Source organism: Ornithorhynchus anatinus, chromosome 9 (genome assembly GCF_004115215.2).
Source record: "Ornithorhynchus anatinus isolate Pmale09 chromosome 9, mOrnAna1.pri.v4, whole genome shotgun sequence".
NCBI lineage: Eukaryota > Metazoa > Chordata > Mammalia > Monotremata > Ornithorhynchidae > Ornithorhynchus > Ornithorhynchus anatinus.
Window position 1 is genome coordinate 16,912,831 of NC_041736.1, and position 17,606 is coordinate 16,930,436.

At 40.0% G+C, this 17,606-nt stretch overlaps 1 protein-coding gene across 3 annotated transcripts in view; it reads right to left on the reverse strand.

The window, feature by feature from the left end:
• Positions 1 to 17,606, reverse strand: part of SLC25A12 (solute carrier family 25 member 12) — an 86,743-nt gene that overhangs the window by 19,278 nt on the left and 49,859 nt on the right. For all 3 annotated transcript variants that reach the window (XM_029072569.2, XM_029072568.2, XM_029072570.1), the window contains 6 exons: positions 17,325 to 17,471; positions 16,106 to 16,244; positions 14,948 to 15,041; positions 13,351 to 13,435; positions 4,725 to 4,806; positions 3,179 to 3,337 (listed from right to left, as the gene is read on the reverse strand). In XM_029072569.2, the coding sequence (XP_028928402.1) occupies positions 3,179 to 3,337; positions 4,725 to 4,806; positions 13,351 to 13,435; positions 14,948 to 15,041; positions 16,106 to 16,244; positions 17,325 to 17,471 (706 nt within the window). The remainder of the gene's footprint in view (positions 1 to 3,178; positions 3,338 to 4,724; positions 4,807 to 13,350; positions 13,436 to 14,947; positions 15,042 to 16,105; positions 16,245 to 17,324; positions 17,472 to 17,606) is intronic.

The window sequence follows — 17,606 nt, forward strand, 5'->3', positions numbered from 1 at the left end:
TAAAGAAAGTCAAAGATATACCTCTTGTCACACCTGGCCCATTTAACTGACATGTAAGTCCCCAAAGGAAATTCTCACTAAGTAGATACTCAGGAAGCCCAGTTGCTAATATATTCAGTACCTAGATTTCTTACAGTGTAGTACCTTTTAGCTGCAATTTATAGGCTTACTATGCTGGAGACCAGTAGTTATTACACTTAAAGAAAGACTGAAGATGAAAAGGAGAAAGAAAGGGTGCCTTTTTTAAAAAAATGGTTTTTGTTAGGCATTTACATGGGCCAAGCACTCAACTAAGTGGTGGTGAAGGTACAAAATAATCAGGTTGGACATAATCCATGTCTCACATGGGGCTCATAGCTTTAATCCCCATATTATAGATGAGGTAACTGAGGAACAGAGAAGTTTCGTGACTTGCCTAAGGTCACAGAGCAGACAAGTGGTGGAGCTGGAATTAGGGGTCCTCTGACACCCAGACCCCCTGCCCTTTCCCCTAGGCCACCCTTGCCTTCCTACCTAAAGCCTCCGATCCCCCTCCTTTAAAAGAAAATCCAGCTCTGCAGTACTAAACACACACATATAAGGACTCACTCTACTGGGCCACAAAAATCAAGCTCCTTGAAAACACGCACCTCTCCCACTGCTTTTTCTCTGTGGCTAAGTACAAGAGACAATGCTCTCTGACATGCTGCTGCAATTTACAGAACCCAGGATTCTGCACGTTTTAGCAGATGGAGGTGCAAAAATGGCATTAAGAGGGCAGGGATCATGTCTACTAACTCTATTGTACTGCACTTTCTGAAGCACTTAGCACAGTGTAAGCACTCAAATATCATTCCATTGACTGACTGGAAACCAGACTTCAGAGTACTGGGATTTGGGTTTTAGTGTCACTTCATAAACAGCCAATCAATCAATGACATATATTGAGTGCTTACTGTGTGCTGGGCACTGTAATAAGGCTCTTGGGAGAGCACCATACAGTGGACTTGGAAGCATGTTCCCTGTCCACAAGGAGCTTACAGTCTAGACGGAGAGACAGACATTCAAATAAATACTAATGGGAGAGTACAGAGAAGTGTACTTATTTCCTCTGAAGCTGAGAGTGAATATCACGTTCTTAAAGGGCACCGATCTAATCTATAGGCAACAGAGAGGTGAGGATTTGGCCTACTGGAATGATCAGGGGCCTGGGAGTTAGAGGACCTGATTTCTAATCCCAGCTCCACCACTTGTCTACTGTGTGAGGCACTAAACTTCTCTGTGGCTCAGTTACCTCATCTGTAAAATGGAGATTAAGACTACATAGACTGTGTCCAACCTAATTATCTTGTATCTACCTCACACTTACTACAATGCCTTGCACATAATAAACATTTAACAAACACCTTAGAAAAAGAAAGATGGTGAATGGGAGAAATGAGGGCCTAGCCAGGGAAAGCCCCTTGGAGAAGATGTAATTTTAGGAGGGTTTTTGAAGGAGAGGAGAGTGGTGATCTGTCACATATAAGCAGGGAGTGAGTTCCAGGTCAGAGGAAAGACGTGGGCATTAGGTAGGAGGTGGAACAGGTGAGATCAAGGAACAGTGAGTTGACTGGCGTTAGAGGACCGAAGTGCAAGGGTTGGGTTGTAGTGGGAAATCAGCAAGGGAAGGTAGGAGAGGGCTTGTTGATTCAATGCCTTAATGCAGACGGTGAGGAGTCCCTGTTTGATGTGGAGGTGGATGAGCAGCCACTGAAGATTTTTGAGGAGGAGATGTAGAGTGAACAACTTTTTAGGAAAATGATCTGCGCAGCACAGACTCTTGTGTTTGCTGTCAAAAGTGGACATCCCATTGGCCCTCACCTTCAGACCAAATTATCTGAATTAAAACTACCATGTGTTCTCATGCTTGCACAAGCACAAACCGTGCAAGGCCCTGTGTATCTGCCTTTGAGGAGGTTCTAAGCCAGTTTGCTAGAGTACATAATTGACCTGGGGAGAGACGGGAATGCTTCTGTAAACATTGCAGCCTGTAAACCCTCTACCCTACCCCCATACCTGAGCTGGCAAGGAGGGTTTGCAAAGAATCCTAAGTGGCGCCTAGGGGGATTATAAAATAATCTCCCTCCAGAATGAAATGCTAAATTCTAATGAGAAAACCCTCAAACTCAAGTCCAACACCTTCTAAAAGAGAAACAAGTTCCTGCAAAGCAAGAAAACTACACCCACTGGACTATAACTCCAGAAACTTGATCAATATACTCTTTTAAATCAGGGTCAGTCTGGAATACTACTGGAGTCTTCAGTGTGCGAAACTTCATTGCTTCGCCTCCTTGATACCTAGAGGGCCACTTAAAACCTCCTTGGGTAAGATCTCTAGTGGCAATAACCTCAGTCTCATGCAGCAGCAGAAAAAAAAATTCTATACAGCCAAATATTCTAGGGAGATAGTTGTGAAAACACTGGGACAGAAGAAATCCATTTGGCAAAGGCACTGAAGATCAGGAACTTTTGTTAAGAACCCAATTTGATCAACTTTTGAATCTTTTGCTTTTAGAAAAGTATTCTTAAACACTCAAAGGTCTTTAATATATATGTACATATACAAACACATTTGACAAAACAGCAAAACAACAACAAAGTAATCCATGGCTATCACAAAAAGGGTAGCTAGGATTTTCAGGGCTACCAGCTTATATGTACCTCAATTACAGATCCTATACCATATATGGGTACAAATGGCTGACAGAAAAGTTTAATAACATATTTGAGGCCAAAAGCAATCCTGCTCCTATTTCTCAGAAATTTTTCTGCCTCTCATATCCCTCAGAAAAAAACCAACACTATTACTCAGTTGTTCATTTGGCCCTGGGGCTCATTTTCCACCTGAAGACATGAGCCTTTGTTTGTAAGATCCCCACGTCCACAGCCACAGAATCCATGTTGTCACAAACACAGGATTAGGATTTAAGGAGAAGAGGAGGAAATGAAGGTCTTATTCCCAGACTATGTTGCTAGCAGCCAGCAAGATCAAGGGAAGCAGAAGAATGAGAAACAAAAGACAGATGTGCACTTGTTCTCGCTGGGCCTGAATCTGGTTTGGTTTTCCTTAAGGTGTGAAAGGAGTTGATGTTGTTGATGGGGAAGAAAAGTCTCTTAGCAGCAAGGGCCAATCGATCTAAGGGGTTCATGCGCTTACCTCTGTAGAGACCAAAGAAACCTTCGTAACGCAGAACTTTCTTAAAACAGTCGAAGCTGTTTTTATACATCAGTTCCCCTACCACAGAACCAGTGCCACGCTGATTTTGCATACGAGTCTTCACCAGGTCTATGGGGTACACTGCCGTGGCTCCCACAGCTACAAAGAGAACAATCCATGGATTTAAGGAGCAACACAATTAAGTGACAAGAATCAAATGAAATTAAATCCAGACTCAAGGAACAGAAGATAAAATACAATAATCATTCCCCCAGCAATGTGGGCATATTATTTCCCTATCCAAACCCGGCTGAAGGGTAACAGATTATCTTCATCCATAAATATATGCTCTGCACAAGCAGCTTCACAAAATAATTGCCAAGAATGCTCTTTCATATTTCAGGAATTTAAATTAAGAAACAGATTAACAACCTCAGATTCATCAACACAAGTTTTCTTTCATGGAAAGACTAAGTGCACTATTTCGGTTTCTCTTTAAACTCTGCTTAGTTCTTAAAACTCAGTGCTGATTGCCTTTAAAGATATATACATAGGCACACACAAGCAGCTGTAATTCTTGTGTTTATTTAACTGAGGCCTTTTGGCAGAAGATACTTTATTACATTCAGCCACCACGTTGGAAGAAGTACTAATGAACTGCATCCACCAGCAGGTAACTGCTTCAAACCAGGGGCGTGCGTACACGTACATACAAAAACACACAAATTCTAGCATTACTCTTCTTGCATGCATCAGAATTCAGAAGCAAAACCATGGCATATTTCAGCCCTAACAACTAGCCAGGTCTTGCCCAACATTAGCATTTTTTTCTTTACTTTCTCAATGTTTGGCATAAATTCATTACATTAACCACTGCCAGTTGCTGCCAACCATATAATTCTTTCAATCTTTTAAACAGGGCCCAAGAGAGGAAAATCTGTCTCATCATCCCAGCCTGTTTTGAAAATCACAGGCATTTAATCATACCTGCTCACTTTTGTGTGGTGTCCTGAGAAAAGCAAAAGCTTCTTCACATTTTTCACACTGTCTGTTGCAAGTATTAAAGAGATTAAAAATCTAGCACAGGGATTTCAGATTGGAGGTGGTTTTCTTTTTTTAAACTCTCGTCTCAGGTTTTCGGAAATCAAAGAAAAAGAGACCAAAAAGCAAAATGGGCTAACTTAAAGGAGGTTACATTTCAGGTAGCTTCTAAGATATGTACTCAAATCTTTGATATTCCCCTTTGGTTTTCTTCTTCCATCCTGGTATCAGCCCCATCGGGTATAATTAATGGGAGTAAAGTACTGAATCCGGAAGGTCTATGTCATTATGAAGGTTTCGCCCCGAAGACTGTCTGGAGCCAGAGGTGCCTCGGCAGTACTATGTCAAGTCCTCTGATCATAGGTAAAAATAAAGAGCACTTCACAGAGCCCTCCAGTCCTTACCCTCTGAAACAATGAACTGCACCTCCACTGATCTGCCCCAGTCTAGTGAGATAATATTACATTAACCCAGGCTTGAAACAGCACACAGACATGTCACTCACCTCCAGCAATTGAGCCCAAAGTGAACCTGTAAGCAGATTCAGCAATCTGGAGCCAGACAGACCTGCCTAGTCCATGAGAATGCTAAGGGGGGTGGGGGGAAAAAGAGAAAAAAAAACCCACAAAAATTTGAAAAGGTTTATGGAAAATGAAAAGACATCTATTGTTTTTCATAGATTTTTAAAAATTGCTAAAAAGTCACTTCTGGTACTGGAAAAAAGACTAAGACCATCATGTTGAATTGACATAAGTAATCCATTTTCAAATACAAAAACTTCTTCATATGCCCTTTTCTAGTCCCTCTGAGGTCAAGGGGACATAATATAAAGTAATTCATTCACAGAAGTGGCAAGTAAATGCATTTTATATTTTAAATATTTTGCTTTACCTATATATAGGCATTTTTATAATATAGGCATATTATAGGGTACTTTACTTTCCAAGCAAACGAAGTTTTGAACAACATTTGGTAAAGAGATGGAAGTTCAGTAAAATAGTGATTATCCAAACTAACTGGGACCAAGGCAATTTTACTTTACTGAAAGCTGAATTTCCAAACCAAAATGCCTTTGACTTTCTAGTCCAGGAATGCCCCTAATTTTGTTTAGTTATCAAAGCCTTTTTTTTTTTTTTCCTCCTCAATGAGCCAAATTAGACTCAGTTCTGCTACTCATTGGTTTGGACAGTCAATGTCAGTAAAATCAGTTTTCTGCCGCATTATATAAAACATTCAGAGGCACAGCTATGAGAGGCATAGAAAAGACACAAATGAGTCAACCCCACCCTCAGCAAAATTTTAAAAATAACACAAAATTCTTTATAATAAATCACCCTTACCAAAAAGAGCCTCTCGTAAGTGAGAAATGATATGAGGCAAAAGGGATAACCACTGATTAGCTCTGTGTTCTTGAATCAGGCAATGAATCTTACCTGGCCTAAATGAGTCCATTTATTCTATGATAGACAGCCTTATTCATAAACACTCTAAAACTATTTGATATATGGTTACTGGGCTGCAATTCACTTTTTAACTTGCAGATTTCAAATCATCTAGGAGTGAAAATACCCAGCATTTTTCTCATGGTGAATAAATACCACCTGAAACTTTACTATCTAGTATTTGATTTGAAATAACTCTATGATGACATCACACTGAAGTTCTTGTTCTAACCAGAGTTTAGCACAGTACTAATGTTTAGTAAATGCATGTAAAAATGGGAGTTCTGGTCAGCATACTCTGGTACTATTATTACTTTTAATGAGTTCAATTCTGCCCTCTCCACAGCAGGGATGTACTGTTCTTTTGCGAAAGGGCACCTGGAACCAATCTGGGGGAGGTCAGTGAGTGAGAAGGGGGAGAGAATGAGTGATTGAGTTATTTCCTCTTTATTGTCATGTCACACCCCTCATCCCCCAGAAGCCAGGGTGCTACAAGCACCAACCCAAAGGACACTCCATGGTCATGTGGGATCATAAGGAGGGGTTAGCCAAGGATAGGGCAAAGGGAGGCAAGTGGGTTCAAGCTCCCAATGTTTCTGCTATACCTCCCTGCCAATTCCCAATGCACATGAAAAGTGGACTAAAAATAGTTGCCACCCAGGGAGCATCTTGCCACCTGAGGCAAGAAACCAAATGAAGACTAAGGGACTGCTCTTCTACTGCTCCCAGGGGCGTATTGGAAGAACTGGCAAAGAATTGGCCTCAGCATTATAATTGGCACTCTTACAATTCTTATAAATCTCGTACACTGGATAAGGGCTTCATTGAAGACATATTGTGGAAAACTATGTAGGTCTACATTTAAAATAGAATTTAAACAAATATAAAGAATAATCTGTCATAAACAAGTGAAAAAATAATGCACAGCCAGCCACAATCACAATGTGCTGGTTGGAAATAGTTTTCCTGAGGAGATAATCTATATGGCTGCACAGCAATCCATCACATTTAATCCATACATACACAGAATGTCACTAATAAGTAGCCATTGATTTTTTTAGAAAAATTCTTGAAATCTGAAGTGGAAAAAAAAAGGGTAACTTTTAGCCAAGCTTTTGTAAGGCAGTTTTTGATTCAGCAGAACAGCAGAAAAAAATGGAACCCAAAAAGCTCTAGGATTCTGCACTCAAATTTCATTTGAGAGTTATTAAAAATAATGATAATATGACTAATAACAATGGGCTAAAGTTTCCTGTTTTCTGAAAGGAACATTAATATACTTAGCAACCTATGAAGCACACATAAAATAAACTAAAACACAGTGGTGAGGGAATGCTTTCAGCACTACAAAACTGAACTTAAACATGCTTCAGAAAAATGAACACTCACTCAACAGCAATACATGTATTTATAGATTGACTTTCTCCAAGGAGTTGGAAGTCCTTCTGCACTACTGTCTCATTAATTCTCCCATTACCTGTAGCAGGAAGTTATTATTATTTTCGGCATAAAGACAGAGCCTATTAGAGGGAGGTTAAAGGAACTGCTCAGGGTCATGTAATGAGTCAGAAAATGTGACTGACACACAAACTGTCCCTGCAGTTCTATATTTCCTAGGCCATTTAAAACCCAAAGCAGGACTCAGCCCCTAAAATCAAACGCTCACATCTTCTGCCCGGTTTTCTCAATCTGCTTAATACACCAAAACTTAAAGATATGAATTATCATTTCAAATTAAGGGTGTTAAGCACAGATGGAAAGAAATTCATGTGTAACCATGTGCTAAAGTCCTCTTCCTAACCTTTGCCATTCTCTACAAAATCTGCACTCAAAATAGTGGAGGCAAAAGCGTTTACCGATATCTCACTAAGCATGGCACAGACCCCCAACTATTAAAAAGCTGTCATTAATGGTCAAAGAGTAGCTTTGACTCCCTGAGAAAACCTTTTCCACACAGAGAGCATGTAGTTTCCCAAAGGACTCCCTTTCCTTTGAAAGATGTCTGAACAAAATAGACTAAGTTAAACAGATCTAAAGATTTCCATTCAACCCACTGAATAACTCCAGAGGTTGGAAAAAGTGAGAAAATGGACCTATGAGTAAATGGGCCTTGGTCAGCTTTGTCTCACTTCCACTGACAAAATGGCCATGGATGTAATCTCGACAGGGAAAATTCCAGTTAAATTTAGGAGACAGCTTCCTGGTGGAGAAGGAGTAACTCAAAGAGGGTATACAATCTTCCTTAGACGTCTTTAAAAACAGGATCAATACTCTGCTGTCCAGGCTGCCTGAAGGGAGAAGAATGGATGAGATGGCCACTACAGGTCTCTTCTACATCTAGCTTTGATCTACATCTGCAGCAGAATTCTTATTGATACTGGTTCCGGCAGCATCACTTTGAGGAAGGCAAAAGACACCAAATGAAATTATAGGAGTGACTGTCGGAGTGAGTCTGTTATCCCTCGGGCATCATCTCTAGCCAGAGTCTCACAAATCTACAGCTGTATTTTAAAATGATATAAATCTGCTCTAAGTAATCCCTGGTTCTCAATTCTCAACAACATATGCAACTTGAAAGGTCTTTCTCAGCATATGAATCAGTCATGGATTTTACGAGGAGCTCTTTTGATTATTTTTGGTTACAGCCAATCCTCTAGGTATACAGTAGAGTCTTTCAGTCATTCACCTTCTGTTGATAGCTCTCATCAATGCAGCACCACACTCTGGATACTGAGGATGAACTAGTATTTATGAGACAGATGTGTCGGTTGTTCATGTTTTCTTTTCATTTATACATTAACAAAACCTTTTTTGTTTGCTAATGGCAACTGCTTTTTTTAAGGTTTTCAACAATCAACTCAGCATTTTGAAGGAGTTTCAACTATCTAAATTGTTACAATGTACCTTAAAGGAATATGATCTGCTGACTTTAGTCCCCAGATAACTAATATTTTTTTAATATGCACTCTACCAATAAAACTGTAAGAAATTGTATCAGAAGGGAATGCAAATAGCTTGGAGGATTCCATAGTGGCACAGTTAGTCTGGCTCCTCCAACATGCCTTACCAGTGTTTTGAAACACTAGCCTTCAAAAACAAAAATCCAGGGGGTAATAGTCTATCTGCACTTTGGAGATAAATAGGATATCAGATCGTCAATACCTACCCAGAAATGAACAGCCCAATACTAAGCAATTAGAAGTGCCTCATTCGACTTTAAAATATGCTGTGAATAAAAATATGACTACTTTCCTTTAAAAATGCACATCGACAATGGTCTTATAATGTCCAAAAATACAAATATAGAAGTATATTTTTCTTAAATCTAAAACCACACAATTGGTAAAAGAGTATGATTTGTACTTGTTCCTAATGTATTCAACTATCCTTTGTTCTTAAAAATATACAGCCTCACAAAATAGAAATATATTGGTTATCAGGATAGAATTGGGCAATATAAATTCTGCAAGATAGGCTTCTTCAATGGAATAACTGTAGTGGATAAATGTCAACTCTAAGTCCCGACAAGAATTACATAAGTACTTGTCTTTTTATCCATATGTGCGTTTCTCTTGCTTTCAGTCACATTCGTTCTTTTTTTTCCTTTTAAAGCATTTTTTCCTATAAGCCTCACAAAATCCTATGAAAACTGAAGGATTACAGTGTGCTTTAATTCTTGGCTTAAAACAACCTTAGCTATAAAATACTCAAATGCCTTCTAAAAGAAATGTCACTTCCATTCTATTAACAGCATTTGGAAGATAATGTACAATATATGGTTGCTAGAGTATTTTTTTAAATTTACTGGTTATCACTATAGCTTCTGGTTCACTACTATTCAGGTAAGTCAATTAAAATGATTAATGCTACAGATTTCAGTTCATGAATATTCACAAATAGAATATTATTCTGGCTGTCATCCCCATTAACCACGATGCCCTAGATATTAAGGGCATAAAGAAAATACATAAAACTAAGAAACAAAAGCTGCCATTAGCAAATAAACCAAAAATGGAAGTAGAATTGAGGTTACAGCTTCAGTGGAGGAGGTTATTTTCTAACGAAGTTATTTAGTTGTCAATGGAAAGCAAAATTTAATTCCAAGCCTGTTCCTAAGAGAAGTGTTCTGGTAGCGTAATGAGTTGTGGTTTCTTTGACTTCTCTTGTACATATTCTTCCAGAATTCTACAGGAATTTAAGAAGAGTGAGGCCAGTTTGACCGCTTAATAGATTTTTAAATAAGTCTTTGTCAGTACAGTGCTACTCCTTCCTTAGAGCAGCCAGCTCAAAGGAAACAAAGAAATTATTGCTTTCAGACAGTGCATACGATACAAAAGAATAATACCAAAAAAATCTTTAACCAAAAGGAATTATAATAGGGCTTAATTCTACCCCAATGTAGATATATCCAAAAAAAGAGGAAAGCTATCATAACCATGAAAAGAGAAGAAAGGAGTTGGGGGATGTTTAGCCTAAAGAAAACATGTTAGTTTGTCTTAATGACCAAGAAGCTTTTGGGGGGTGATTTTTTTATTTATTTTTTTTTTACTGGGGAAGATGCTGACCAGTTATTCATCATACTCTCTGAGCACTGACTGAACAAGAGGAAATGAGTTTCAGTTACAGCAGAGCAATTGGAAGGTGACGGATAAGACGTGGGAATAGGCCACCCAGGCAGGTTGTGGAGAACCTAGCCCGGGAGCTCTTTAAGGAAATATCTGTCCTGGAGAATTTATAGTCATGCACTGGTTCAGGGCAGAGGGCTAGACCAGGTGATTTCAAGGTCCTTTTTCTCAGCAATATGATTCTAAATGAAATAAACGTCTGCTCCCCAAATGCATCCAGGAGGTCAAATTACATCTGGCCTTAGCCCAGTAAAAGCTAGAACTCCAATGCTGTGACTATCTCAGGCCAAGAAAATGCCTGTGGCATTCTTCACAAAGCCACACACTCTAAATACTCCACTTACTCTCAAAATTTTGCATTAATCTAAAAACACCCTCTTGGATCCATCTTGACTTGCCTTCTAGGAGGCAGTGGGTCCAAGTCAAGGGAGAACAGATCAAAGCTGAGGAGCAGAAAATGCCTACAGAAATTATGACTGCTAGATGGAGAGCCCTGCAATCTTGCTGCCTTCCAAGAAAAACAGTAACCCCTCTTGGCATGGTTTCTCTAAAGCAAAGGCAGAAAGCTCCAGAGAAATCAAGTATAAGGCCTATATAAAACTTTTTTCTCTCCCCTCCTCTTTGGTGTTAGGAATCCACATTTGGTAGGGTGAACTCAGAAGAAATTGCTAAATGAAGATGATCGCTTTTCCTGCTTTGTGATATGGCTGTACGCTCACTGGGAGCAGGGAATATGCCTGTTTATTTCTGCATTGTACTCTCCCAAGCGCTTAGTAGTGCTCTGCACACAGTAAGCACTCAATAAATACAACCGAATGAATGAAAGCAACAGAAGCAGGTAGGGATATTTGGGAAGATGAATGGATGGTGTAGGTAAATATATATATAAAGGGGCAGATCAAGATCTATGGGCTGCAAATAATTTTGCAGACCTTCTGTAGCATATTCCAAGCAGTTCCCAATATAATGCAGCGTACTGTACTCAGTCTTGCCTTATGCTGTTGAGTCGTCTCTGACACATAGCAACTCTTTGGACACACCTCTCCCAGAACACCCCACCTCTATCTGCAATATTATTGCTACTTCTATTAGTAATGCAAAGCCAGGGTTAGAACACATGACCTTCTGACTCCCTGGCCCGTGTTCTATCCACTATGTCATGCTGCTTCTGCTGCTTTTCAGAACAGAAGTCATGGAACCACAAAATTTACATTTTAAGAATCATTTATGACCCAATTACTTTCACTTCACTGGATTACTATTTTGTTCAATGTTTTAGGAAAGGATGCAAAGAAGTTGAAGCCTTTTTACATATTATGTGTAAAGTAAAATCTCCAAAATAAAATCTCCCAGTGCAAGAAATTATCTCTGACTCTGACTTCAGGCATTAATTCACATCAAAAACAACAGTTGCATCACTTCACTGATACTAAGAAGATGTAAATTCATTATGGGCAGGGAATGTGTCTGCTAATTCTCTTGTATTGTACTCTCCCATATACTTAGAACAGTGCTCTGCACATAAAGCGCTCAAAAAATACCAATGATTGATATAAGGCTTGTAGACTTGAGGCACCAGAAATTGCAACACACTTTCCAGACCTCAAGGGAACTCTACTATGTTGTAATGGCATTGGAGTAGGGTGACAAAAGTGAGGGAAGGAAAACTGCTTTTGATTTTAAAAGGATTTCTCATTATTTTGAAAAAAAACAAAAAAATCCCAACAACGACAACAATATTCATTGTTCAACAATTACATTTAACAACAATTAAGACAATTTAGGGCTTAGATTTTACCATTCACTGATGGAAATGGGCTGATAATGATTTTGTAAAAATGCAATGACTGATGAGGGAACACATCAAATCTGCCTGTACACATCAGATTTGTGTCTATGTGACAGTGATCTGTCTTGAGTATAACTTGTACTCATTTCTTTCTCTCTCTTCCGTTCCTCTTCTCCCCATATTATCTTCCTCCCCAACCCCAATATTTACAGGGTAACATGCTCTCTAGGTACTGGTTGGAGAGTCTACAAGATTAGACATTCAACTGGACACAAAATTGGGCTAAGTGTATGACACGACACACTTGTCACACATTCGGTGACTCAGCTATGACCCCCTTTCCTCTCCTCCCACCGCCCCCCACCTCCTCCTGGTGCAAAGAAGGAACTACATATGAAGTGGGGGAAAGGGGCAGGCTCAGAAGACAGGAGTTTTAGCCCTTCCAAGACTGTCAGCACCTCTTAAGACGTGCTTCCCTGCCCCAGGCACCACTCATCGATTTCTTGTGATTTACTGTGCTCTATTACGTGACACAGCCACATGCCATAACAATAAGCATTACAGAACTAATGGAATAAGAGACTGCAGTGCATAGCTGAAAGACTATAAAGTGAAACAGCTGAATTCATCCTTCTGAATTAAGGTTTTTGAGACAGGAGGTGGGAAATCTGCAATATTTTTAGGATTCAGACAATCTGTTTTTCATTCTTAATCAAAACTGTGTTCAAAGTACAAGAAATATAAAAATCAAAAGGTTAAGTTCTGTAAATAATTCTACAGGCATAGAAGGTTTATCACCTGTTTCTCTTTTGGGGTTGAAATCCACAAAGTTCACCTCTGGTGAAGGATTTGTTTCCCACAAGGATGTTTCACAAAAGAGATATCCTATAAATGTCACCTTAATTATACAAAGTGAATTTAATAACACTAACCTTTAAACATGACTAGATAGCCAAAAGGAAAAAAAGAGATTGCTAATTCTAGAAAGATACTTATCCTCTGTAGGTATTGTGCCCGTATTTCCCCTTATTTTAATAAGCTGAGCCCTCCCGACCACCGCCCTCCTCCCCCCAGAAAATCCAGTTTGCTTGTGGGAATTTTTGTTGAATAAGGTGGAAGGACAAAGGGAGGCATATAAACTTCAGGGTCTGAAATAAGTGAAAACTCAGTAATGTGAAATAGAATTAATTTTCATAAACATTCCAAAGATTTATGCCATCATTTTGCTTGTTATTTTAGCACTTAAGATGACTGAATTTATGAGATTCCTCCTACCTGCCTCTGAAGTTCTGCCAGGTTGTACGGCAAAGCACCTTCAGCCAACGGGGCTATTCTCTCAATATCTGCCAAAGTCAAACGCCTTCAGGCAAGAACATGGGAGGAAGAATAATTAATAATAACGTATCTGCTATGTGCAAAACTCTGGATTGGACTTGAGTGAGTCTCAAAATGGGCAGTTAGGCAAGTGCAGCTGGCAACTTAAGGGGCAAATTTGTTCATCCCCTCCTCCCTCATGTGGCTCAGTACTTTAGCAATCTGAACATTGTCCATCATTACAGTTAGTACAGAAGAGACTGGACTGTCAGAGCATAATGACCACCTGTTCAATCATCAGGAGTTTAAAGGGGACTAAATTTTACATATGCAATTGAACTTCAGACAAAACAACATATGTTTAGGACTCAAGAGTTTAGACCCCTTTCCCTGCAGGTTTTCATTCTCCAGCAGCATTGGAAACAAGCTAAAGGAGCATATTCCATAAATTAAAATTCCCTAAAACAGTAGAGCTTCCCAATTCTTGCTCTAAAAACATTAGTTTTACCTGCATAAGACATTACCTGACAAATTTAGCTTCGGGTTTTACATTTGACTTGCCTAGAGAAAGGCTTTCCAAAATACAAACCTACTGCCACAGAAAAGGGGTACCCGAGTCTCACTGCATAAGCTCTCTATGCTTTCTTTTCTGTTAACTGTAAACTGGGGACGATAGTATCTGCCAATTGTCTACCGTGAGAAGTAATGATGTACTGTCTGAAAGACTCTGGAAAAAATGCTAATAAATACAATACTAACTAGTATCAGCAGTTCCTACCACCCAAAAGCTTCTACATCCTCTTGCTCTAGAAGCTAATCGAGTCTCACTTTTCTCTGAGTCCAGTTAACTTTCCACAGACAAATTGTTACGAAGATGCTTCCCTATGATACAGATGAAAGAGTATGGGCTTGGGAGACATGGGTAGCGGGTTCTAATTCCACTCCACCATTTATCAGCTGTGTGACTTTGGGCAAGTCACTTAACTTCTCTGCACCTCAGTTACCTCATCTGTAAAATGGGGATTAAGACTGTGAGCCCCATGTGGGACAACCTGATTACCCTGTATCTACCCCAGTGTTAGAACAGTGCTTAGCACATAGTAAGCACTTAAATACCATCATCATCATTAAATACCCCTTCCTGCTTTCTTCAGTTCAAGCACTATGTCGTGATGGTTCTACTTTCAACCTATTTCAATTCTCGTTTGATCCTTATCATTGGGATCTCATGAGTAAAGCGGACTGACCCTCCTCCCATCGACTCAGAGCAAAGCTATTGACTTTTGTAGGCTTCATGGACTTCTCCCCTTGGGTGACTCAGAATGTAATAGACATGAATACTGCAGGACTACAGGATTCACACAGTCCAGAGGGTTGCCCTTATCCCATGTTAAGATGAAAAGAAAAGTTTTATTTTTCTTTTAGCTCCATGGCTTATGTGCCATGTTTATATCCATGATGAAAGCACAAGTAAAGAAAACAATTTTCAGGTCCCAGATAAATTCTGGATTTAAAGAGTTGCCTTATACATGCAATGTACTTTAAGGGGAATAATTACCCTGTAGCATTGTACAAATCTGCAAGCTGGTAAAGGATATCAATTTCCAGTGGTGTAACTTGTCCATATCTGATTGCATTTTGGGCAAATTCCTCTATGGGGGGAAAGTAATATTTAGAACATATACCAAGCACTTTCCTTAAATATGAAATAATTTTAGGGTAAAGATTCTTCCATTAAAAATGTAAAATTCTTGAAAATACCTGCCAAAAATCAAAGTGTTTATGGGAATTTAGTAAAAGCAAAAAATTAGCAAGAAAACCAACCTCTTCACTATCCTTTCCTCTTCTGTTCTATTTTTTTTCTTACAGTCACCATGACCACAGATATAGGTATCTAATGCCTCAATCCTCCACCCACCACCCAAATTGATAGCTAATAGATAAATAATCAAGATTTGACCACCAGAGAGAGTTGCCTTGCCCTTTGGCAAATTGATGATATATCCGACTTCTAGGGCCTACGGTCAACTGCAGAGAGCTGCAGCCACAGCCCGCTCTCCCAAACACTTAGTACAGTGCTCTGCTCACACTAAGTGCTCAATAAATATCACAGATTGACTCAATGACCAAAGACTCCCCAAACCCTGGAAAAAGGGCCTGTAGTGGTGGGAGAGGGGCCTGCGTCTCTGGCAAAGATGTCTGAAGCAGCAACTCCAATGGAAATTGGCACTGCTAACCCCAAAATGCAGCCAATACCTTGGAAGTGGGCACTGAGCCAAGACCACTGCCAGAAATGAGTGTGCTAGCCAGCATGTTTTGGCATGCCACTTTCTGAAACAGTCTTCCTGGAGCACAGTAAAAAGGAAATGGAGAGAGAGAGAGAGAGAGAGAGAGAGAGAGAGAGAGAGAGAGAAAATGGGTCCCTACTCCTTATTCATGCATCTAGAGTTCTTACCCCAGAAACGCCATTCTGGCAGGCCAAAATTCTGATTACCCTGCATCTTCCCAGTTTCTCTTGCCAGTGAACTCACCTGGGCTTCTGCACTCCCAAAGAGGCAAGCCAAGGACACTTCTTTTAAGAGTTAACTAGAAGTGGAAATATGGCAGTTCTGACTCACCAGACTTGGCCCTTGACAGCGAACATGGGTAACATTCCCAAGGCAACTTGAAAAAAAACTGTAAGCACTTGAAGAAAATGGAGAAAAATCAATCTTACCTTTTGTGACTTCAACATCTTTCCTTGTGCCTGCAAGAGTGCCATAAATCTTACGAACAAGTTCCATGTTATTTAGCAAGGAGTTAAATGCATTGAAGTAGGAGAAGCTAACTTGATGTGCAATACTTCCACCAGCTGCCTAGAAGACCAAAGAACAAAAAGCAATGACTGTCACACCAAGAGAAACAGTGTTGGCTACTGGATAGATCGTGAGCCTGGGAGTCAAAAAGACCTGGGTTCTAATCCTTGCTCTGCCAACTCGTCTGTTGTGTGACCTAAGCAAGTCACTTCACTTTTCTGTGCCTCATGTTCTCAATTGTAAATGGGGGATTAAGACTGTGAGCCCCATGTTGGACATGGACTGTGTCCAACCTGATTAGTTTGTTATCTACCCCAGTGCTTAGTACAGTGCCTGGCACACAGTAAGTACTTAAATACCATTAGGAAAAACAAAGAACCACAGACCCTGAAAATGAAGCCCATGCTCCTAGGAAAGCACGGAGATTGAGGGGTGGGTATTGCAATGTCCTACTGGAAAATGACTGACTAGTCTACATACACTTTTCCAGCCTCTGGCCACAGGTTGCAAATGGAAAAAGGCAGATTTGGTGGCTTTAGACACCAATACTGTGGTCAGGGCTGAGAGGGAAAGAGAGTCATCACCACCACTTCCCAGCATCCGTCTTCAAAACTTATCTGAGAGCTTTCCTCCAAGCATGATGGTGGCAGGCAGAAATATGGGGGAAAGCCCGAAAGTCATAAAGAAGGGCAGTGTGAGCATGAGATAAACGAGGAGCTGGGAAGTGCGTATGTGTGTGCATGCGCGCACACAGGCGCACAAATGCATGTGCTGTCTGTGAAGGGCTAGGATTTTGGAAGCTAATCTATAGCCAGTTATATCCAAGGAGCACTATGTCATCTTCCAATCTGTAATTTGCTCTCAATCATTTTTATCCACATTCACAACATTCATAAAGCTATCAGTGGATTATACACTACTTTCTTTGGATAACCAAGTCGCTAGCTTCAATGCTGTTTGAGAAATCTGCTCGTAAGTGGCTCAGCTGGACTAGCCTGTAATTAGAAACTGGACTAGACTGTTTTGCCAAGGCTGCTAACAAAGAAGAAAAGAACTGTAGGGAATTCAGGAAGTAGCCTTTATGAAAAAAAAATGCACTTGCACTACAACTATACGCAGGGTAAGAGTTCTTTCACTTACTGAAACTAAGTTTTCCTCCACAAAAGGAGTAAGCATGTGAGATCTAATAGTAACCATGATATCACTGAAATCCAGTCCAGTAATCATGCCACTTTTGTTTTTATCTTTCAGTGCAAAGGCCTGTCTTGCATGTTCCAACTGCAGTTCCTGGAAGAAATAATTAGAAACAGAGCATTAGATTGGCCTTAAAGCACACTTCATTAGCATGTGCTGAGGCAGGCGGCTCCTTCTCCCACGTGGACTTACTACAGCAGTGAACAATGAATGCAGAGCACTGTATTT